At 53.3% G+C, this 22,610-nt stretch overlaps 6 protein-coding genes and 1 non-coding gene across 7 annotated transcripts; 2 read left to right on the plus strand and 5 right to left on the minus strand.

The window, feature by feature from the left end:
* Nucleotides 1–11: 11 nt before the first annotated feature.
* Nucleotides 12–105, minus strand: SMAC4_13183. The gene is given in 2 exon segments: nt 12–55; nt 68–105. It is a non-coding gene; the product is annotated as a tRNA-Ser (tRNA).
* A 2,339-nt stretch (nt 106–2,444) lies between these two features.
* SMAC4_06903 (uncharacterized protein) lies at nt 2,445–6,602 on the plus strand. Its single transcript, XM_003344546.2, has 2 exons — nt 2,445–4,627; nt 4,677–6,602. The coding sequence occupies exons 1-2, from the start codon at nt 3,154–3,156 to the stop codon at nt 5,678–5,680; spliced, it is 2,478 nt and encodes an 825-aa protein (XP_003344594.1). The 5' UTR covers nt 2,445–3,153; the 3' UTR covers nt 5,681–6,602.
* A 1,152-nt stretch (nt 6,603–7,754) lies between these two features.
* On the minus strand, nt 7,755–11,086 carry SMAC4_06902 (uncharacterized protein). Its single transcript, XM_066090534.1, has 2 exons — nt 8,925–11,086; nt 7,755–8,850 (listed from the first exon to the last, which is right to left on the minus strand). Exons 1-2 carry the CDS (start codon nt 10,858–10,860, stop codon nt 8,186–8,188), a joined length of 2,601 nt encoding a protein of 866 aa, XP_065945963.1. The 5' UTR covers nt 10,861–11,086; the 3' UTR covers nt 7,755–8,185.
* A 1,245-nt stretch (nt 11,087–12,331) lies between these two features.
* Nucleotides 12,332–14,569, minus strand: SMAC4_06901 (uncharacterized protein). Its single transcript, XM_003344544.2, has 2 exons — nt 13,349–14,569; nt 12,332–13,268 (listed from the first exon to the last, which is right to left on the minus strand). The coding sequence occupies exons 1-2, from the start codon at nt 14,356–14,358 to the stop codon at nt 12,821–12,823; spliced, it is 1,458 nt and encodes a 485-aa protein (XP_003344592.2). The 5' UTR covers nt 14,359–14,569; the 3' UTR covers nt 12,332–12,820.
* An 874-nt stretch (nt 14,570–15,443) lies between these two features.
* On the minus strand, nt 15,444–17,671 carry SMAC4_06900 (uncharacterized protein; the record flags this gene model as incomplete). The annotated part of the gene is made up of 2 exons (XM_003344543.2): nt 15,444–16,345; nt 16,465–17,671. The coding sequence occupies 2 exons, from the start codon at nt 17,669–17,671 to the stop codon at nt 15,792–15,794; spliced, it is 1,761 nt and encodes a 586-aa protein (XP_003344591.2). The 3' UTR covers nt 15,444–15,791.
* A 1,177-nt stretch (nt 17,672–18,848) lies between these two features.
* On the minus strand, nt 18,849–19,691 carry SMAC4_06899 (uncharacterized protein; the record flags this gene model as incomplete). Its single annotated transcript, XM_003344542.2, has 1 exon — nt 18,849–19,691. One exon carries the CDS (start codon nt 19,689–19,691, stop codon nt 18,849–18,851), a length of 843 nt encoding a protein of 280 aa, XP_003344590.2.
* A 1,581-nt stretch (nt 19,692–21,272) lies between these two features.
* On the plus strand, nt 21,273–22,498 carry SMAC4_06898 (uncharacterized protein; the record flags this gene model as incomplete). The annotated part of the gene is made up of 1 exon (XM_003344541.2): nt 21,273–22,498. One exon carries the CDS (start codon nt 21,273–21,275, stop codon nt 22,434–22,436), a length of 1,164 nt encoding a protein of 387 aa, XP_003344589.1. The 3' UTR covers nt 22,437–22,498.
* Between the last annotated feature and the right edge of the window lie 112 nt (nt 22,499–22,610).

Consider the following 22,610-nt stretch of genomic DNA (forward strand, 5'->3'; position numbering starts at 1 on the left):
AAAAAGAAATCCGACGTGGGCCTGATTCGAACAGACGCTCCCGAAGGAACCAGATCTCAATATCAAATTCAAGTCTGGCGCGTTAGACCACTCCGCCACCACGCCTTTGTTGTTCGCTCTGTTGTTCGAGTTGAGTGATGGGTTGCACGGTTATATGGGTATGACTGAGGGGGAGTGATACGTGTCTCACGCTTGCATTCAGCAAATCTCAATGTAGGTATGTACTGTATACCGTTTATTTGGTGTTACATGCATTGTCTCGGAACGGTACGGTAGGTTTGGTGTCGGGTATTGATCTTCTACGGATAGGTAGATAGGTAGGTGGCTTGGTTTGTGTTAATCAAAGTCATTGTTTGGGAAGTTGGGATGGTGGATGGTGTCGTTTCTCGAATGCAAGCTTTGTGTAATCTCAAATCTGAAGCTTTATAAAGCCAACCTTTTCACACCACAAGACTGCCCGATGTATGACCTCAAGTGTTTTGCTGCCAATTTCGATAAGGATATTTACCCGAAATAGGTACGGAGAGAGAATTGTGAATAAATATAAAGCTCACAGATACATATACCCGCAAGGAAACTCACCGTCGGCAAAAAGAGGCTCAAAAACACCATCCCCTAGAGGTACAAACAAGCTTCACTGACCCATCCAAGGGGCCAGGGCAGCTGAATCCAGGAACATCCAACGGTCTATTTGCCCGACGGGCGAACGGGCGCAACGGTTGTCCCTGAATGAATGAATGATACGCCATGCTACGTATGCCACCGTGCTATGCCATGCCATGCCATACCATGCCATGACATCGACGATGAATCCACATGAAGTTAGCTAACTACCGATTCTCGGGGGGAGAGACACCAGGATCGAGGGACCGGAGGCATGTTTGACAGACAAGCTTCACCACCACTACAGTACCACCAGGCCGCCTCGAGAACGACCCGCGCCTGCGCTTGCGCTTGTGCCGTGCCTCTTCCTGCAGCTGTTGGGACTTGGGTTCGGTTAGGTTGGTTTCCCTAAGGTTCTCATCTGCCGCGATGGCGCTTAACTGCCTCGTCGTCGCGCTTAACTGTCTCGTCTTCGTGCTGTCCAAGTTCTCGAGTGCTTGAGTCCCAGTATGCCAGGCCAGCATGCCAGGGAGCTTGACAGGACAATTGACAGTTGACATCTGCCCTGTCAGCCTGTCCAGCGCCCCAACCGGGCGGCGGCCTGGGCCATGGCCATCACCGCTCATGTGATGAACTTGGTGCAATCTCGAAGTCCTCTTGGCAGTCGAGCCAGTCGAGCTCTGCACCCAGACTGCGAATTTGCGCGGAAGCGTGAACTATCGACGACCGAAACACGATATGAGTGTGTGCTCAATAAGGTGGGCAACGTCAAGGCACTGTGACGACTCCCATGAGACCGAAGAAGAGGGGGTGTAAGCAACGAATCACAGGCCTCATCACAAGTGTGTTAGTGGTAATGCGGGACAAGGGTATTGTGTGATCAGCCAATGGTGGTGCGGAGTGAGGATAAGGCGTTGCAGCCACTGTGAAGAGAGGGTGTGCCAAGGGTGCTTAACTGCAGAAGGGACAGTGTGGGTGAGGGTAGTTCGCGCTGTAGATTTTGGTGGGGATATCGACGATGGGATGCTCGAGATGGCTTCAACTTCTGTGGTTGTTTAGTTGCTGCTGCTGAAGATGTTTTTTTTGGTTGTCATGAAGCTTCATTCGAGTTTGGCGACGAGCATAGACAGTGGACAAAGGGAAGACATGGCGGCAGGCAAGCTGGTGGGAGGGTTGGCAGGTGTAAAGGTCAGCCGGCAGGCAGGCTGTCAGCTCGCGGCGCGCTGAGCTCGGACACCTCCCTCAACTTCTGTGTTTCCTCTTGGCACAATTTGTCCGTCATCTTTCTTCTCACCTTTCTGCCTAAAAGCATTATTTCTTTTTTTGTCATTTGAACGATACGGTCTTGAGCGTCGCTACAGTTGACTCTCCATCATGAGGTTACTCAAGATTTGCGGCAGTTCAGCTTATTGCAACTACCCGCAGGTACAGCTGTTCACTGCTCCGCCGTAGGCGACGTGGGCGATGTACTCCAAGGGTGGGATATCGCTCCTTCTCATGCTCTCTTTTGATTGGCTAAACAGCGTAGCATCGCGGTTGGACAACCAACCACATCACTCCGTTAACCACCCACCCAAGCCGTCGGGTTTGTCCACCATCCAGTCGTCTGTTCTTCCAGTGTCACTGACTCTCGCTTGCTCCAGTGTCTGATTGTCGACGCTGTGCTGCCCTGCACCCTCCAGCCGAGGCGCTGGCTCTCGCTCACTGAAAAGAGAGATGGCAATGCCCTCCGGCCTGGCCATAGGACAGACCTGATGAGGCCCCCGGACAGACACGGCTCGAGATCCAGCAAGAGACCATGCGGGGCGAACGGCAAAGTGCGAATCCGGGTACGGTGAGCAGTCGTCTCTCCGGCCAACGAGCTGGACGAAGGCCAAGGTCGAAGCCAAATTTCCCCTCTGTCACCCCTCGTCAACAAACTTGGGAATCATGCATGTGGAGGGAACATTTTGCTTGGGTGGCCGACCAGTGAAAGTACGAGGCACCCCTGCTTAGCGCTGGCGGCGCGACCTCGCGGATTGGGCACTGAAGCTCCCAATGGTTCCATCACCTCACTGCCCTGCCTGCACATGCTGGGGGGTCTCTTTTCTTCCGCGGCGCCAGCAGCACAAGGCCGGCTGGCTCTCTGAAATTGACCGGGCTGATTTGTTCTCTTCAGTTGGGCCCCTCCCGCTTCGTGGCGGACCGTGTCCGTCTGTCAGTCTTCTCTGCTCCTCCAACGTCTGTTATCTCCAGCCCTACCCCAAGCCTGCTCCAACGTGCTGGCGACACCTCCAAATGCACTTGCAGTTTCAGCGACTCCTTTCCAGAAGACTCCTTGTGTTCGAGTGATTCCAGCTTCTCCGCTTTGTCTCAACATCTTAATATTTTTTATTTTTTTTCCGGAATTACAGGGAACCCTAGGACGTCGACGCGCGGAAGTGCATTAACACAAAGGACGTGTTGATCATCGTTACTCCGCTCCATACATACAGCAGACGCTTCCTTTGTCTTCACCCTCACACAGCAGAGACGACCTCCCAACACACAACCTTTGTGGAACGGGAAACAATGGGTAGCAGCGGCAAGGGCTCTCCCGAGACTCTTTCATCAAAGACATTCGGGTCACCAATAGCATCAACAACGGTGACTTTCACATCGACCACTCTCGAGGAGAGAAATGAGAGAAACGACCGGATTGCTGCCCTGAGGCGGGACTCAGGGTCATCGTCCTCCAAGGGGTCAGCACATGGCCTTTCGAGCATCGATTCGAGACTCGGCCTCCCGATTTCAACAAAGCTCCTAGCACCAACAGAAGAAATTCCTGATACACCAAGTTCGACGATTGTCGAGTTCGGTGATACGGACAGGAACCATCTGCCGTCGGCCGCGGAATTGGCCGACAATGTCTTCCGCACTGCGTACCGCGTCCGCAAAAGCCGGTCACAGTCCCGGACACGACCTGAGCATGGGAGAATTGGTGATCTCAAACAAGAGCGCAGCGCGAGTGCCCAAGCTAACCGAGCCGCGACCCCGACAGGCTCAACAAGAGAGAGGTCCGATTCAGGCAACAAAACAAAGAGCCCTGGATTAAGGGACCTCCCAACCGACAGAAGTCCGGCTGCCGAAAGGGAGCTGGCCCAAAACAGAGTCAACATGTACCTCACACAGCATCAACAACAAAATCAGGAGCAGATCATCCAGACTCCCATTCAGCAACAGCCATCAGGTCCTGATAAGGAACTTCTGTTGGAGAACCGCGGCCTGTACCAGCGAGTGGCTGCACTCCAGCGGACCGAGCGGGATCTGCTGGCGGAGAACCAAGAGTTGCTGCGCCAGTTCAACCAGCTAAAACAGCATCACGACGTGCGCCGCAAGCAATGGAGGGATCAGCTGCGACAAAGGGAGAGGGAATATGAAGCTCGCATTCATGAGCTGGAGGATCACATGTTGCAGCTTGCTATCGCCAACCCAACGAGAGTGGCACCTATTCAGACTGACAAGGACATCATCCACTGGTTTGCTGAGCAAGAACATGCCCGACGAGTCTGGTCACAAGATTATGCCCACCGCGACGCTAACCGTCTTTGCGAAGGCCTTCACCCAGTCCAGCTGGCCGAGCTGTGCGAAGGCGTCAAGGAGTTTGTGAAGCTCAACGAGGACAAGACACTTCCCGAAGAGCTTCCTACCAACAGCAGCGAGACGACCCAGCTCCTTCTCCAAGGCATGCTTGCGGACTTCATCTCTACCGAGATCCTAGCTTCTCCGTTCTGGGTGTTTACCGCAATCTCAGCTGGAACGCTCGAGAGCCCCAGCGTTCCTCATCCCGGCACGGGACCCATTGCGACCAGTTTCCGCATGGATTTGAGTCTGTTCAATGGCATTGCTCCCATGCGACCCATCTACGCCCCTACTCCGGGTAGCCCGCACTTCCCGCCCCCTTTGATCACAGCCATGTTACCTCCAGCACTCGGAAACGCGGCGTCAGGCCTGGGTTTGCCCACTAAGACCGAGACGGAGAATCTCTACCACATGCTTCTGAGTGGTATGTCATTTCTCTCCTCCCTGATAGAAATTTGCTAACTCTTGTCCAGCCCAAAAGCAATATGCGGATGTGACCGTTCACGATTGGCGAGCGCAGCTTATGAGGCTCCTCGCCGAGAGCGGCATGAGCATGAAGGACCCATTGGATGCGGCCAAGAACGAGTCCAGACGCATCCTGATCGAGTCGAGACTCAACTACGCCCGCAAGCTGAAGGAGAAGTTCCTCGGCGGTCCAGCCAGGTTCCTCCTTGGCGACTTAGACGCCGCTGGCATCGAAAAGCTCGAACGCAGACTTCAAGATCTGATTGACGAAACTCTCCGTTTCTCCTGCCGAATCTGGTCGCGTCCCACTCCCGTCCGCCTTCACGACCTCGGAGATCTCAAGGACCAAAAGTTCAGCGCTACCCACCCTTACATGCGTCTTTGCCATGTCCAGGCCCCGCGCGGCATGGAGGAGGTGCAGCAGAAGAAGAACGACTCCAGCGAGCGCGAAAAGTCTCCTCCTGGTTACCACGACGGCCGCCCGGTGATCATGGTCCTCTCCCCCGCCATCGAATCCATCGTCGACAGCAGCAAGGACAACAAGAAAGCCGCACCGCCTGCCATGGACGAGACTCCGCGCGTCTGGGTCCGCGCTCGCGTGCTCGTTTCCTCGCCTGCCCGCGCTGCGGCGATGAAGTCACTTGGTCCTATCAAGATTGCTTCGCCTCCGCAACCAGTGCGCCACAATTCCGCTCCTACCACGGCCACAACACTGGATAAGTCCGGCTCTGGCTCGCCAGCGGGGGTGGGCACATTGCCGGCGACGCAGTTCGGGAGGATGCACTCATCACCGCCTCACTCGTCTTCTTCTAGCTTGTCAACGGTGGACACAGGCAACGAATCGTTCACGCCTGCGGGGTCAGTGAAAACGACACCGAAACAAGTGTCGATGCCGTTTGCCAGTCAGCAGGTCGTGTCACCATTTTTGCGGCAAAGTGTGTCGCCGAGCAAGATGTTTGGAGCGAACGGGAATCAGGACATGATGGGGGGTATGGATTTGCCTATTGCTTGACAAACTCATTTCGAGCGATTCATGAACGTTTCTTGCTGGTCTTATCACCGATTTGTTCTTCATTCATCTACGGGCACAGCCTCTTTTGCTTTTGTTTGTTATACCTATGTTACCGGCCTTACCAACGAGCAGCGACAAAGCGAACGAAGCGGGCGTCTTATTTGTTTATCTTAGCTTTGCCTAACCAAAATATTGTTACTATTACTACTAGTACTACTTACTCATATTTCCTTTAAGCCTTTTGATGGATGGATGAATGACATGGAAAACTCACGATGGATACCGAGGCGGACAGAAGAGATGAGCATCACAGGTGTCCATGTCTTTCTTGGAACGACGGCGGCACAGCTTGGGGATGGTTGATGTGTGTCACGTGTCATTCGTCAGAGATAGAAAAACGAGTGTAACGACGGGCTGGGCGGTACGGGGACAGATTGGGATTCGGGAGGACTGGAGGACTGGCTCACCGAGAGCAGGAATGGGAGGACAGGTACAAGAACAAGAAGGCGGGGAAAACAGGGACGAGAACAGCAATGTACGCCATCTAGGTATGGATCTTCAGCTGAATTAATGCAAGTTTGTACGACGACCCTTCTTTGCTTTTTTCATTACTCAATATTCAGTCGGCCTGGTGAGCCGGGCCGGTCAATGCTCGGCCACGGAATCAGCATGGCGATGATTGACACGCAGACTTTTTCAACAGTGCAAGCAGCAGTGTTAATGCGAGCGGACCGAGGCGATCGACAATCGTTTGGAGATTCTCGACGAATGTTGATCGTGGAGAACCTTGACCATTCGACCAGACAAAAGATGGTGGGAAGCTCGAAGGTGAGCAGTCAAAGTCGTTCGGCATGCTTGTACCGACCGCACTGGAGTTGTCAGGAACTTCCACTTGGGAATGGAAGCAACGTGTCTACCCGGGGATTGTATACTGTCCGAAACCTGAAGGGTTCTTCATGTTCGCTTCCGATCAGGCATTGTGCAATTGCAGCGCGTCTGAACTCGCATGAAAGGTACACCACATTCACAACATAAGCGAGGTGGCGACCAACCAGAATCAGCATGAGTCAATTCATTCCCGTGGGCAGGTGAGACAGGCCGGGGAATTCTGTGGAAAAATGGGGGCAAGATCAAGGAACGGCAAGATCCATCGATGGGTGTTGGGCGAGGCAGACGACCGGCCACCCGACGCTCCGGCGTTGAGGCTTTTTGTGCGTTTCTCAGCCTAGTACCAAAATATTGAAGGGAACAGAAAATGTCAAGTATCGTATGGAATTAAATCGATAATTCTTGGAATTTGTCTGTTCGACTTGCTGAATCACATACACCTCTCACGCAAAAATGGAATGGAACTGTAACTCCTCATCACCACGTTGTACTTTCGTGGTGTACTTGCCACGGACCTTTCTGTCTCGCAGCATTCACAGTGTGTCTCTCCTCGTTCCAGCGCCCTGGAGCCTGCTCGCCTGCTCGCCTGTTAGCAGCCCCTCAATAAATCCAACAATCCGGGCGACGGGTGTCAATTCCTTCCAGTCCCATCGGGTGGCCGCAGGAGATAGAATATCACAATACCGATTCGACATTCGTCGGGATTTTTGTGGTTTTCTACCTGCAACAGTGAATTGAAATTGAAACCGTTCCAAGTACCTAGACTCATAGATATAGCAAAATGCGCATTCCTTTGACTGTCGGGGCGGTCTCGGAACGGTACCTAGGTCTGTGGTTGCAGCACGGTAAAACCTGAGAGAAAAGGCGTAGTACAGCCTGGACTCCTACCACCTGTAAACTGACACCAGCTGGCAGGTGACAGGTAACACAATCCTGACAAGCAAAGAATCAAGCAAGCAATATGCCTACACTGCAGAACAACAATAAAACGCCAGGTCTGAATGGCCATTCTCCCGAAGTCTTCCACTCGAGCCACTGAATGGACAAGTCGGTGGTGGTGTGTGTCACACACCAACCTATCAAAGCCGTCAAACCTATCACCCGCACCCCATGTCTCGGTCTTCAGGTCTTGTCTCCTTTTAGAACAAGACATGTGATTGGCTGTCCTCGGAAAATTCCAGTTGGTTCAACCGTTCGAGACGACATGGGTGAGATGGTATGGGCTCAACGTAACGGGCTGGATGGATCTGGCGAGAAAAGCGAGCGAGAAAAGACGCCTGGCAGGATTGGCAGAAAACAGGATGAACGTGACGGACAAAGGCCGGGTGTGGCCGAAAGCCCAGGGGTTTTCTTGGGCGGGCTGTTGGTTGAAAGCTTGAAAGCTTGAAGGGTGGGAGGGTGGAAGGTGGATGAATGAATGAATGAATGAATTTTTCGACTACGTTCTACGCATTTGACATCCCGACTTCAGACATCGAAGGAAGAGGAACATAGAAGCGAAGAAGAAGAAGAAGAGCCAAAAAGAGTAAACTCCCGCCAATGATAGGTATCCATCCATAAAACCCATAACAAAAGAACCAAAACCCCAAAAGAAACCCCTTTCCCATTCCATCGTCATCATGAACCAAGCTCAAGAGTCAACGTCCTCTTCCCCGTCCCCGGCGACACCACCGCCGGCGACGCTATCCGCTTCGGTGAGGCCTGTTGTGTCTTGACATCCACCGTGGTCTCCATCACCTTGATCTCCCTCTTCTCACCCAACCAAACCCTGGCCTTACTCCAGACCCTCTCCTCATCCTCAGCAAGCACACTCTCCCCATCAACACTTTCCACAGCCTTCCTAACAACAGCAGGTTGCAAAACCATGACCACCTCCACACCCTCACCCCCACTCGTCTCCAACACGCCTTCCCTCTTCTCCTTTTCAACCTCTGGCTGCACCAGGGAACTCAACTCATCCAATCCCCAAAACTCTACCTCCCACTCGACGCTCCACAGCCTCGCACCAAACCTCAGCGCCAGATCCATCTCCGTGGTCAAGACCTGCTCAAGCTTGGCAATACCCTTGGCGTCAACCTGGTCCTGCAGCAAGAAACGCGCAGGACCGCCAAGGAAGCGCTCGGCGAGCTTGACGGCATACTCGCGCCTTGCTTCGGCGAGGAGACGGCGGTCTTCGTTCTTAAGGATGGAGGGGTGGGTGGGGTCGTGGACCAGACCGCCTTGGGCGAGGATGGAGATCATTTGGGAGCGGAGGGCAGGGGTTGCTAGCGGAGTTGTTTGGACTGTGTGAAAGCAAGAAGTGTTAGTTACCTAGCTGAGCAGGAAAGGGAGAACAGAGCAAAAGAAAGAGGCTTACCTTTAGACAAGAACCCACACATGCTCTTCAAGTCACCTTCACTTGGGAGTTTACCCGGGAGCGCACCCATTGAGAGACCAGGCGTCTCCAGCCCGGCGGATTGTAAAGAGGTGATGAGCGGCGGCGGCTGTCTTGGGCTCAGCGTGGCTACTGACCTCGCTGTCGCCGGCTGCTGATTATACACCTCCGCACCTGCAGGCACGTACGAAGCTGCTGGCAGCGGGGGAATGCATTCCCAGGAGGCTAGGTCCATCCTGAAGCCGACTGGAGACATGCTGCCGGGGCGGGTGAGGGTAGGGGAAGTCAATTCCGCAAGATCATTGCGTTGCAGAGCATTGAAAGCCCAGAAGGGAGGCAACAGGGCTTCGGAGGTGATGAAGTTGGCGAGCATGGCGTAGAGGATGAGGCGAGTGACATTGGCACCGTCGTTTTTGGCGGAGTCAAGGAGCTCGGGGGGCAGTTGACCCTCTTGTGTCAAGCGGATGAACTTCTGGATGGAGCGGAAGAGCTCTTTTTGTTGGACGGGGTGGAGCTCAATGATGCGGTTGACATTTGGGTGGGTAAATTCGTCAACCCAAGAGTTCCAGACGGCGGTGCGGGTGGAGAACCAAGTGCTGATGTCGCTGTTGGAGAGTACAAGCCCTTGCTCGGGTTGGGACTTGAAGGACTTCTTTGGGGTGGTGGCCTTCTCGAGCTCAGCGATGCGCTCGTCGCGCTCGGCGATTTGCTTCTCTTGCTCGGCAACCTTGGCCTCGAGCTGGGAAATGGTACCATCCTGCTCGGAAAGGTTGTCCTCGTGGACGGTGAGCTTGTGCTCAAGCATGGCAATGAATTGTTCTTGCTTAAAGAACTTCTTCTCTTGCCGAGAGAGTTTAGCTTCGAGATCCTTAACGTCCTCTTGTTCAGCGAGCTGGGCTTCAAGCTCCTTGACCTTGGCTTCGTACTTTTCCTCTCTCTCCTTGAGCATCTCTTCCCAAGCACGCTCCAGCAAGGCCCGGTCCTTCTTGGCCTGCGCGAACTCCTTTTGGGTTGCGGTGAGCTGGTTGGCGATGGTCTGATTCTCCGCAAGGAGATTCTCTTCGGCACGCCGGAGAGAAGCAAGCTGCTGGTGAAGACTGCGGTTCTCAATGGCCAGCTCCTTGTCTGGGTCTCCGTTATTCGTGCTGCTCATAGACGCCAGGAATCTGCTGACTCGGTCGTTGATGCCCTTGTTGCCTAGCTTGCGAGCAAGCCCTCCATTCTGCTTCGGTGTGATGGGTGTCACGGGGGAGATGATTAGGTCATCTCCTGCTTCCGCGGTGTCGTTCTGGCTCGCTTTTGGCTTGCTGTTGCGGGCGGTCCATAGCTTGAAGATGTGGTCTGCTCGCTCTGCTGCCGTACCCTGAAGAGTTGGATGTTCTCCATACTCAACAATGGTTGAGCTAGGCGTCTCGATGGCTGGGCTGAGAGGATAGGCAGAGCCAGGGGCAGGTGTAAGCGGGTGGTGGTAGGCCGGGGTAAGTGGTGTAGCCGCACTAGCCGGTGTCGCAGGAGTGAGCGGCATCGCATTGGGATGGGGAGTAAGCGTGTGAACATTGGCTTTGGGGGCGGGTACCGGTGTCAACGGGCCGTTGGGAGCGGGAGTCAACGGGAACTGGGTGCGGGGATTTCCAACAGCCGGAGACAATGGAATTGCCGTGACAATGCCAGGCGATCCGGGAGACAGAGGAAGGGCGGAGATGTTGGGGGTTGCCACTTTTGCCGAGTTGGGGGCACTGCTCAAAGGCGAGTTTGTCACCACTAAGGTCAACTTCGGACCTCTCAAGGGTGACATGGAATGTGGGCTTTTTGGGCTTCTCATGATCGGCGAGTTCGCCGGTAATTGTGCGGTAGGGGAAACGGCGGACTGAGCAGTCTGGGGCAAAGCCGTGACGATGGGGGTCGCGGAGGCCATCATGATGGTGGTAATAAAACAATAGTTAAAAATGGGGTATAGTAAGAAACAGATAGGATGATGGTCTTGTTGCTATAGTTCGGCGATCCTGCACCAAGCTGATGGATGTGATGATAGATAGAGAACAATGAGGACTCTCGGCGCGAAGCTCTCACAACGCTGACTTCAAGTGTGAAGTTGAAGCTGAAAATGAGAACAATTTTGAGAGCGTGCTCGCCGTGAGCGAGGCCAGACTTACATACTTTCTGGTGTTCCTCAGCTTTTTGTGATAACAATAGAAGAGAGCGGTCCAGTCAACATGGGGTTGCAGGGGTCTTCTACCGGGGGATAGCGCGGACTGGCTCGCGAGTTCTCCTACCCCCTGTCCGGCGCTTATTCCTCAACGCCATTGGCTCCCGCAGCATCAACACCACTTCCATTGGCACTCTTCACATCAGGCAGACTGTGTAGGAAGCACGCCCAGCATGGAAGTGAGGACCTCAGCGGGCCCTCAGCGTGCTCTCAGTGGGCAGAAGATGGTTGACTACCCCTCCTATGGCGCCCTTGTCGATCAATTTCTTCCAGCGGCTCTACCACTCACTCGGGAAGCCATCTGCAAATGTCTTGCTCTCACTTGCCCTCCTCGAGCCTTGTCCTCGTACGGCTTCTTGGCTCCGTAGCTCCCGCTGATCATCACCGTGGACTCTTTTCGCCTTAATGCAGGCCACTCCATCCGGATCACATCATGACCAACCTAGTCGATCGCTTGGGCGGCTGGGCGGTTAGCCAATTGTGCCAATATCCTACGCCTATGGCATTACCTTTCCCAGAGCGAAGCGCAGGTGGAGTCTGGCCAGTACGTAGTTTTCCAGACTCGCATGTCATCTCCTTCCTGGGACGCGCAACAACACCAGAAGCAAAGAATCGAACGAGCCATTTTGCCTGATCCGGCCTGGAATCAGCCATACTGTGCGGTAGTGGGGTGTGGTAGGAATCCAAGAACATGTGCCGATCTGAGGTATGAAACCAGTCGCTTTTGAGGGTCATCGAGACACCCATCTTAGGGTGAGCCAAAACGTGGGAAGTGAGGATCTAGATATATCAGTTTTTGTTTCAGCTTTCGAGGAGTACTGGATCTTACCTTGATGAAAACTGTTAAGCTCTCCGTTCTTCATTGCATCAAAATTCCATAACTCTTTGACATGGCGATGTCATCTCTGGTCAGCAACCCATGTCACGACCAATGAGCCATGATCACTGAAGAAGCCGTCGCTGCTGGTAAGGACAAACCTTCCATAGGGCAGCGAGAGCCGAAACCCTTCACGATCCACCTCGTCGCGCTTACCGGCTCGGGCTAACGGTCCTCGGCTCCATTTCCTTGGGAGAGGTGAGTTAGCCATCATCAACTTGTGATAGGAATAAGCGCCTGCATATGAGCGCGGCTGATGGAGTGTTGACATGGTAGAGATGCTATGTCAAAGTTGTGACCAGGCCCTAGGGTGAAGATGTCAGTACTAGCCAAGTCCGACCGAAGAAGGCTGACCAGTGTCGGGCATAGCAAAATGCTAGTATAAAGTCAACAACGCTCCCAACCTCCATTAACACCCCATGACTGTCATATATACAGCTCGGTCCTCCTCCTTGGACGACACATCTTCCTCTTATATACACCACCAGCCTTGTACTCCTCTAACGCGGTATATCCTCCAGCCTATTCCTTCTACATGCTCCTCCATATTAACGACAGTGCCTCCCAAACATGCTATGCAAAACACAACAATAACATATCCAAACCAAATCCTACCTCCCCTACCTTCTAACCAATGCGTGACCTGGCAGACCTTCCCAAAGGGTGATAGATTCGACATAATACCGTCGCCATCCTGTTCCCAATCCCAGATTCCCCGATGTTCGCCCGAGAAGCTTGACTCGACGCTCGATAGCGATAGCACAAAGTCCCATACCCCGATCTTTCGCCTACCGTCTACTGTGGTTTCTGCGCAAACCAAAAGTAATAATTAAAATACCGATGCACCTTCGGATTATCCAGTCCCTTTCTCGCTTCCATCATAATAATCTCCTTCTGCACCTGATCCAACCCCAGCGCATCAAACGGTCTTCCGGCAAGCGCCTGCATGATCTCGAGAATGGCCATCTTCTGATACATGCCCACCAATCTGAGCGTCTTATCCTTGGCCCAGACGCCAATTGGCACCTTCTTGACCACGCACTGGATGTTGACGAACCCAGCGTCGGTGAGGTATTGCCTCAGGATCTTGGGAATGGTGATGTTCATGTTGAACTTGGCAAAGGCTTGTTGGGTGAGGTCGTAGAGGAACTTGACGGGGTCGTCGGCGGACATGGTGTCGTCGTCGCAGAAGACTTCGCAGTTTAGTTCTTGGAATTCGATCCAGCCGCCTGGTTTGAGGGCGCTGTTTGGGGTGTTCGTTAGCAAGTCATCAACAAGGGGGGCAGCAACGGCCATCATCTGGGGACAAGAAAGCCGACTTACTCGTAAGCATGACCTAACACAACCGGCAAATTCTTCAACACAGTCGCCATAAACCGAAAATGCGCATAATCCACCTCTTCCCTCATCAACCACTCCTGCTCACAATCATCCACCAAAAAGTCCACATTGGGGGGAACCCAAAGCGGTTGCACAGGACTGATATCCATTCCCCGGACCCTAGCCATCGGCCACCTATCACCGGCATCAATCGCCCAAATGCCCGTCCCCGTTCCAATATCCAGTATATTCTGCGGATTCTTCTCCAACGGCGCCAACACCAGCTGGCCGTCCAGCAGCTCGAGAAGCATGGCGTGCTTCATGTCTTCGCGCGACAGCTCGGCATCGTCATTGGGAATCGGATAGCGCGAGTTCTTGTAGGATTGGTAACGTCGGCCGTGCTCGTAGGTGTGCGCGTAGATGGAGGAGGTGGCAGAGGTTGAGCCGGTCGATCGGGTTTCGTAGCCTTCGGTGAGGGAGAACTCGTCCGAGTCGGAGGCGTCGTCGTGGCCGGCGGCTTCTATGTTGTCGTGATGGCCGTGGTGGCCGTTCTGTTGGCCTTCGTGGCCGTCGTTGTGGGAACCATTGTTGTAGGGACCGGACTTCAATTGCGATGATGATGATGATGATGATGCTTGCTCGTAGGTGGTGGTTGGAGCTAGGAGGGGAGCTTCGTGAGTTTCTTCATCTTCCGAAGCTCGGGAAGCTTGCTGCTGCTGCTGAGGTGCGTCTGACACAGGGCTCGAAGTGGTGTTTGCGACTTCATCAGCGGGAGCGTCCGCGGTGGCGGGTGCTGACTTGTGCATCGCGACACTGTCCTCTGCAGCAGCGGGGTCTTGAACTGCAGAAGTTTTGTTGGACTTGGGCGCATTCTTTGAGGTCGCATCGTTTGCAGTTGATGATGACGGCGTCGCATCGTGTGCTCTGGCGCTGGCGCTGGCGCTTTCGGCTGTTGGGTGGTCGCCGGAAGCCGTCATTTTGGTGGAAAAGAATTTGGACCGTAGTGATTTCATTTAGTTGTTTGGGGGAACAAAGTTCGAAAGTCAGGAAGAAGGATACCGGCAGAAGATCATTAAAGTGTAGGAGTGATCAACCGGGAGATTGGCGAGATGGACCACGAAGGGGGAAGGAAGGGGCTTCCTTGGATCGGGTATCGAATTGGTAATTGCACTCGGGACTGCGCCTTGGAATTGCAGTGGCGATATTGCAGTGAGTGAGTGATTCAGAGGGGGAAGCTTCGAGATGTTCTCTCGGTCTGTTAGCTTCGGTATTCTCCCCTCTTTTTGTATTTCAGTTTCTGTAACACGAAGTCTTTTTTGAATGAACAGACTGAAACATGGAATACAACCATCCTCAAGGATCAAAGGATTCCATAGCCGTCATTACTTCCACTTAGAAGTTCCCCGGAACGAAATCCTCCACCTCGGCTTCCCGGGGCCCCGAGCGATCTTCCCCATGCACCACGTGGTTTTAAACATCCCATGTCTCGCCGAAAATCCACCACAGAAAACGTCATCTTCCTTGTCAGTCCAGCTCCGTTCATCTCGTCTTTCTTTTTCTCCTGTCTCGGTCAGATGCTTATTTCTTTCCATTTCTCTGCCGCTTTCATCTATTTCTTCCAATCGACCGTCTTGGAAATTGGGAATTGGACAGCCATTGTTGGTTACCTTAATGGACATCCATTACAGCCCGGGCACAGACATCCAATCTTACAAGACATTCAAAGAAGTTTCGTAATGTCGTAATCTGCAACACCGCGTGGTAATGTAACGTCGGCCAAACCCCAAAACTGCCGTGGTGCCGCTTCGCCAAGCGAGCATGAAAATCCGCGGATCCCATTGCGATCTCCCCGATCCTACTTCGTCGATCCCTATTTTCTCGAACAACTCCGGATGTAAAGTCCGGATTATTCTTTGCGTGTTGATGGTGCGGAAAGTCGATATTCGACAATGCGCACGGGAAGTGAAGTTTGTAAAGGAGCAAAAATACCGTTACAGCTCTGGCCTAGAACGACGATGGCACAGATGGATACACCGAGGTCCCGGGCGGGTTAGGATTCTGTGAGCGAGTTCGTTACATGCACCCGTATGCATTGTATCGCATGATAATCTTTCCCGACTTACCTCCTCGACCACGGACAACACCACCCAAGAGCAACACCCAAGAGCAACACCCAAGAGCAACAACCAAGAACAACACCCAAGAACCAACAGATGTTTTATCAATTACCATTCGGTCTCATCCTATGTGGGTATACCAACTTCCTCATCGGTTTCTTTCCCTCTTTCAGCTTCTCCTCCGTGTCCTCCCTATTGCTCGCATTCGCTTGTATGCCTGAATCCCGTCATGCTCCCATCATATGATACGATCGAATCGAACCCCTTGTGTTCACAACCACAAAACCTCGGCTACAACCCATCCCCCTACAATCCCAGGAAGTTCAAGGCTAAACACTTCTCCCATGCCCCTTCCTAACCATCAACATCTTCTCCACACTCGTAGCATCCATCGCCAACTCGGCCTCTTCCAGCGCCTGCAACGCCGCTTTACTTCCCCTCTCAATCATATCCCTATCATAATTTTCAAACACCTCCTTCCTATCCGCTCCACTATCTCTGATCGCCAGCAAAGCCTGCACGTAATTATGCACATCAGTAACAGCATGCTGAAACCCCTGTCCTCGCAAAATGAGCATCGGATGTCCCGCGTCTCCAGCCAGCGTCACTCTTCCGTTACGATTATCGAACGGTTGAGCGATCCAGGTACCCATTTCGTCGATGAAGGCCTTGGTGTGAGTCTCGTCTTCAGGCGTGGAGTCCAAGAGGACTTGAAAATCAGGTGAGAGTCCTTGCCAGGACTGTTTGAGGTAGCGAACGGCGGCGGGACCCTTGCGTGGAAGGTTGGGGGTGCTGGAGAGGGAACCTTTCCAGATTTTGGTCCAGAAGATCGTGTGCTTGAGGTCGGAAGAAGGATAGGATGGGGAGGAGGTTGTATATTGGACTGTGATTGTGATTGTGTTAGCTGTCGTCGTGTTTCTGTGATATCGTTTTGCCCGTAGGTCCTGTTCCTGCTTTCGTTCTCTGTCTTGGGGACGTAACGTAAACAAGGAGAAAACATACCTCCAAACCCACCAACAGCCCCTCGACTCATCACCAGAGACGTGACAGGATGCTTCTTCAGTACCTTCTGCACCATCTCTCCATCATCCTGATAATCAACGATACAAGTCCCGATCATAAACCCGCTCCTCTTGACCTTGGCCTTTTCTTCTCCATTTTCCTGATTCGAAAACAGGATCTCCCTCACTTTTGAACCAGCCCCGTCCGTGCCGAGGACGTAATCCGCCCATACTTCCTCTTCCACTCCGTCTTCCTGTTCAAGCGTGACCTTCACCTTCTCCGAATCAGACTCAGTATCCAGGCTGGTCACTTTCCTTCCCCACTGGATATCAAGTCCTTCGCTCAACACCTCCCGCAATCCCCGCCTCGTAATCCTTCGGCTGCCGGGTACCGCGCTCTTGAAGATTAGATCGCCTGTTTCGCCATTGTACATGGGCAGTGTCTCGGCCCAGTCGTCAAACTCTAAGTGAGGGTTACTGATGGCGCTATCAAAGTTGGCGAAAATGGAAGGCGGGAGGAGGGAGGAGAAGATGGGGAGAGCCCAGTGGAGGAGGATGGTCCAGTCGCGCAGGCGCGAGTTGAGGTGTACTTCGGAGTCGTAAATAAGGACTTGGAAGCCGTTCTTGACGATTGTCAGCAACTGGAACAAGGGAAAGAACATGTTGGGGGAGAAGGAGGCGTTGATGGGTATACTGACATTTTTGAGGGCTTGAGCCGCAAGGAGACCGGTGAGGCCAGCGCCAATGATGGCGACGGTTGGCGAGGAGTTGCGGTCTTTTGACGCTGCCATGTTTGCTGTTTCTCGATACCTGGAGGTGAGTTGCTGTGATGAAAATATCGAGCCGGAGTCGCACAAGTTGGCGACAAAGGGAAAGTTGAAGATCAAGGGATGTTTTTGTACACCACTTAATCCAAGTTCAAGTGAAGGTGCGTAGACGTGTGAATGGGATATGGCTCGCTTTTGGAAGAATATCCCAACGGAATCAGGGTGCAGGAGGAAGAACCCTGGTGGCCACCTATCTCCAGTCCGGTCCTCTAGCCTTACTAGTCCAGGCACCAGGTGAATTTGACCTTTCCCACAAGGAACCCGCCCGAACACTGACGACGAATCGAGAGAAGCAGAGGAGACGGTCCGGTTCTGTGAAGGATCACGATGGTGGTGTGATCGGAATATGGGTATGTGAGCTCGCACTTGGGTTTGCTCCATTCCATCCCTCGGAATCCAATTTCCAACAATCATGAAGTTTCACAGCATTTCCGTCCGGTCATCCATGGGATTGGAGACCCATCGGGGAGGTTGCCTATCCCGACAGAGTGGGGCACTCTGTTCCGACAGGCGTCGTGTCCGAATTGCCGGTATTTCCACCGTTGTTAGCCGTTGACCCAGAAACCCAAAAACCAGCAATAAAACCGACAATCGCTTGCATAACGTGGTGGCATCGCTCGAGTTCTTCGATAGCTTGCTGTACACCGAAGTGTGGACTGCCCCTGTGGACGATTGTCTCAAATTTCGCAGTCCGAGCTAAGGCACGTAATCTTGTAGGGTGTTGCCGTACCGAGTTAGGATGCCGAACATTCCCCTTGGAAGCCGCGGAGGTGTCGTCAGTTGACCGGTAATTGTCGTTTCACGCCGATTGATATTCTCCGTAGTGTTGCCGAAGTTCATGAAGATGATGCATGTCTGACTGGGGTGGTGTTGGTTTGATCTTGGGGGTTTTGAGGATGCATCCTTTGTTAAGGGAGAGAAAGGTCACAGCTGCTCCGGAATCCGGAGTTCGCTGTTGGTGTGTGGAGAGGGGTGTAAAATAGGTACGAATATTTTGCTAAGATACCGGGATTGGGAACGGGTACGGTAACGATGGGCGTGTAAGATTCAACTGAACTCTGGGCGATGACGGGATACCGTGCTTTATCCGTGGCTGTCTCGAACGACAGTAACCGAGAAGTTCAATGCTTTCATTTCAGTTGATGGAAAATGGGCAGACTCTGAGATCAACAGTTGGCAGGAACGGGGAAGGCCAGGGGCATTGCCAGCCACGAGACCGACAGCTTGTGACTGAGACCCGGGAGGAGGACGAGAGCATCATCTGGGCCTCACCCGCCCTTTGGCTTTTCTTTTCTTTTCCATTCCAGAACCCAGAATTAATCCTGATCTTTGCCATCCATATTTCAATATTTTCCCGCAAAGAGCGAGATTGGAGGGCATCGCATGTGAGCGTTCCCGATCCTGTCCGGCGTACGGTGTCCGGTAACTTTCGTATCTTTCAGCCACCAGCTGCTGGTGTAAATTACACAGACCGGTATCCAATTTCAACCTTTCCTCCATTCATTGCCCTTCAACACAAGAGCTCAACACAGTCTGGTGAACACTTGCCCAGTCCAACTCAAGCAACTCCCCACTCCCCACTATCCATATTTTCCAGTGGTTTAGTCCCATACTCCTCCGGCACCACCTCCTCACCCGTCCTCAAATCCATATTCTTGATCGTCGCCTCCCACCTCTCCTGCGCCAGACTACACCACCGAAAATGCTGCAAATACTCCTCCCTCGAGTACACCAGCATCCTGTAGTGGCTCGTACACATCCTCAGCTCCCTCCACGCGCCCACATGACTGGCAAGCTCCGGGTCGGCGGGGTAATCAGTTACTCGAGACGAGAGAAGGCAGCCCCAGCATACGTGGCTGGAGTGTCCGGAATGAAGATGCGGAGTGGCATCTGACGGGGAGCTGGGAAAGGGATATGGCAAAGCCATGGCCATATATCGAAACAGGGAAAAGGTGCGGAACTCAGTATCTGTCATATCGTGTGGTTTTCGGTAAAGGGGAGGTGTTGAGCCAGCGACTTTGTTGAGAGTCTCATTGGTAAAGCCGGGTGGTAAGTGAATCGTCACTTCCCCTTTGCTTTCCCCTTCCCTTTTGCCCTTGGTAGTGTATTCGACTTCGAATTCCAGTGGATGAGGTGATCGAAGGAAGGGATCATCTGGCCCGGCTTTGATGAAGATTTTCTTGCTGAGGTAGGGTCGTTCTTCACCCTCTCTTTCCCCGTCGTTTTCCTCGTCCACCATTTCGATCCCCTCATGCCCACCATCTTCAACGCTCCTCGTCTGCCTCACCTCCAACCCTCCTTCCGGAAAAAAAAAACACTCCCTTGCGTCAAACACGCCCAACATCTCCTCTGGCCTGTCAGAAGAAGCACAAACAGCCCTGGGGTGCCGCCATATCCACATCCTTCACAGAGATGGAGCGTCACTCTTCCGCTTATCTGTTCTCGCTGCTGCTCCACCATCAACTTCTTCAACCTCCCCAGAGTCCAAAACCTCGCCGCCCCGTACGAAGCAGCCAACGCGCCGGGCGCGTATTCAACAGCGAATTGCACGTCTTTCATCGAGGACACCATGGTTCATAACCGGCTGGAGGAGTGTTTTAGAGCCCAAAGCGTGGCGATAGTGAAACGCTCGCAGACCTTGAGGAAGAGCTCGTAGGGGAGCACCGGCGGTGACAGCCCGGGTTGCGGGTTGGTCTTGTGATGCTGCTTCTGCAGCTTTCATGTCCACGCCCGCGTCCAAATCCTGATTCTCTACCAGATTTTCAATCCCTTTCGACTCCTCCTTCAAAACATCTACACCCTCCACCCCCAATTCCAACGAGCAGGACCTCCTCAAACCCCCCACCGCCTCCTCCGTCGTACTCAGCACGTTCTTCAAATACCACTCCGGCGGGCAAGTAATCACCCTCAGCAGCTTATCCGTGTCAATTTTCGCTAGCTTGTCGAGCGGGTACGGCTCCTTGGAGCGCGCTATATCCGGCATGTGGGATCCTTGAATATATGCGGCTTCGGTATCGGAGGAGAAGCAAACAAAGGTGGCTTGAGGGGGACGGCTACTCTGGGGGATGAGAGATGGGGAGGTTGCGGAAGATGAATTTGTTTCTGGTTCGGGCTGACATTGTGAGTGGCTCGAATGGCGTGGCAAAAAGGAGGCGTCGTGTAGAAAAAAGTGGAGAGGATGATGGTCTGGTATATGTAGTCAACCGCCAATTGTATAAAGAAGCATAAGACTATAACTGAAGATCATGAGGGTGGTGAGTAACGACCAAGGTGAGTAAGATGAGGGGTTCCCTGACACTGAAACGCATGTTACCTCTGAATCAGGCATCCATCGCAATCAATTGGTCGATTCGACGCCGGATTATTGCATTGGATCCCAATAGCATCGGAAAAAAATTGAACCTGCGCGCGTTCCACGGTTTGCACCTAACTGTGCTAACCTCATCCTCGCTTCCCCATGGTTGTCAAACGGGCTGCTTGAATCCAACAGGTGAACAAGTGACAAAGGTCGGATCAATCGATGAAGCGAACCTCGGACAATACCCGCAGCATCCAGCATCGGCATGCTTCCCACTCTGAATACCGAAGCCGCACCCCATTCTGTACGGATGACGCGTCTCGCGTGTGACAGAAGCGGCTGAGAGCGGGTACCGACAGGAACAGCATGCGGACCGTCACGCAGTCCGCTACGGCAATCCTACCATCCTACGGGCTCGGTTTCGGGGTTGTCCGATGTCTGGTCTCCAATTTGCGGGGTTGTAGTATAAGCCGTCATTCAGGCGACCCTCCCCGTGCTTCTTGGATATATCTCCCCGATCCCATCCCTTGCGTTGCCTTGTCTTTTTTTTCCCAGCTGAACTGGTCGAGCAATTCTCATCTCCGTATCCATCACCAACCCATCTCAAAGATCCAACCATCGCAAGAAACTCGACCACAACCTGCATCTCAACAAGCCCTTCCGTCACCCACCATACAAGTCAAAATGTCCCCCTCCAAGGCCTCAACGTCCTCCTCCCCCTCCGCCCCCTCCACAATCATACTCACCAACCCCTCCATCCCCCTGGACTCCCTCATCCTCGTAACAGGCTGCAACGGCCTCATAGCCTCTCACGTAGCCGACCAACTTCTCACAGCTGGCTACCGCGTCCGTGGCACCGTCCGATCCGCCTCCAAAAATTCCTACCTCTCAGACCTCTACTCTTCCCGCCACGGCGACCCCAACAAATTCGAATTGCACGAAATGCCAGACGTCACGGCCCCTGGTGCCTGGGATCGCGCCTTGGCAGGAGTAGCAGGTATCATCCACTGCGTAGGCGCAACGGATATGACCACGCAAGACGCCGATGGCGCCGCCAAGCAAGAGCTAGAATGGCAGATTGCTCTGCTAGAGGCTGCTCGCCGAGCAGGGACCGTCAAGAGTTTCGTCTTCACCAGCTCAGCGTGGGCTGTCTGGACGCCTGATTCCTCGCGTCAAGTCACCCTGACAGAGAAAAGTTGGAACGAGGAAGCCATCGCCCTGGCGAGAAAAACGGGTGTGGACCCGAAAGAGAAGGGAATGGCGGGGTTTATGGCGCTCAAGACGCTTGTTGAGCAAGGCGTTTGGAAGTGGGTTGAGCGCGAGAATCCCGAGTTTGGATTTAATACTGTTTTGCTGGATACCGTTCTCGGCGAGTGTCTTGATCCGGTGCACCAGGGGATTCCGAGCACACCTGGTATGGTATACTGGATTTGGGAGAATAAGCATATGGGTATTATCGACTTGATGGAACCGCAGTGGTTTGTGAATTGCGTGGATATGGCCAAGGTGTATGTTGCTGCGCTGACGTCGTCGGACCCGAAAGTGGATAGGGAGCGGTTGTTTGCTTTTGGAGGGCGGTATAGCTTTAAGGAGGTGGCGCGGTTGTTGGGGGAGATTTATCCGGAGAGACTGAGGGAGGGGAAGTTGGGGATACCGAATAAGGAAGGGTGGGATCAGACAGAGGTGCCGAATCAGAGGGCCGAGGAGCTATTGAAGAGTGTTGGCCAGAAGCAGGGGTGGACGAGTCTGGAGGAGAGCGTGAGGGCGAATGCGGAGAGTATTTTGGTTTTGGAGAGGGAGGGTAAGGGTAAGGATGTGCCGAAGAGTAAGTATGACGAGCTGGATTAGAAAGAGGAGTTAATGATGGTTCGAATGTTGGGTATATAGAGGAATACATACGATAGCTTGCCGACGCCTAACTCCTCGAATATGCGCTACAGTGGCGCCGTCTGTTGTTCCCGTCTGCGAGCCGCCACGGGGCGGCGCATTATCATATCTCTGTCCGGGGAGGACTGCCATAAC

Source organism: Sordaria macrospora, chromosome 2 (assembly GCF_033870435.1).
Source record: "Sordaria macrospora chromosome 2, complete sequence".
In the NCBI taxonomy this organism is placed as follows: domain Eukaryota; kingdom Fungi; phylum Ascomycota; class Sordariomycetes; order Sordariales; family Sordariaceae; genus Sordaria; species Sordaria macrospora.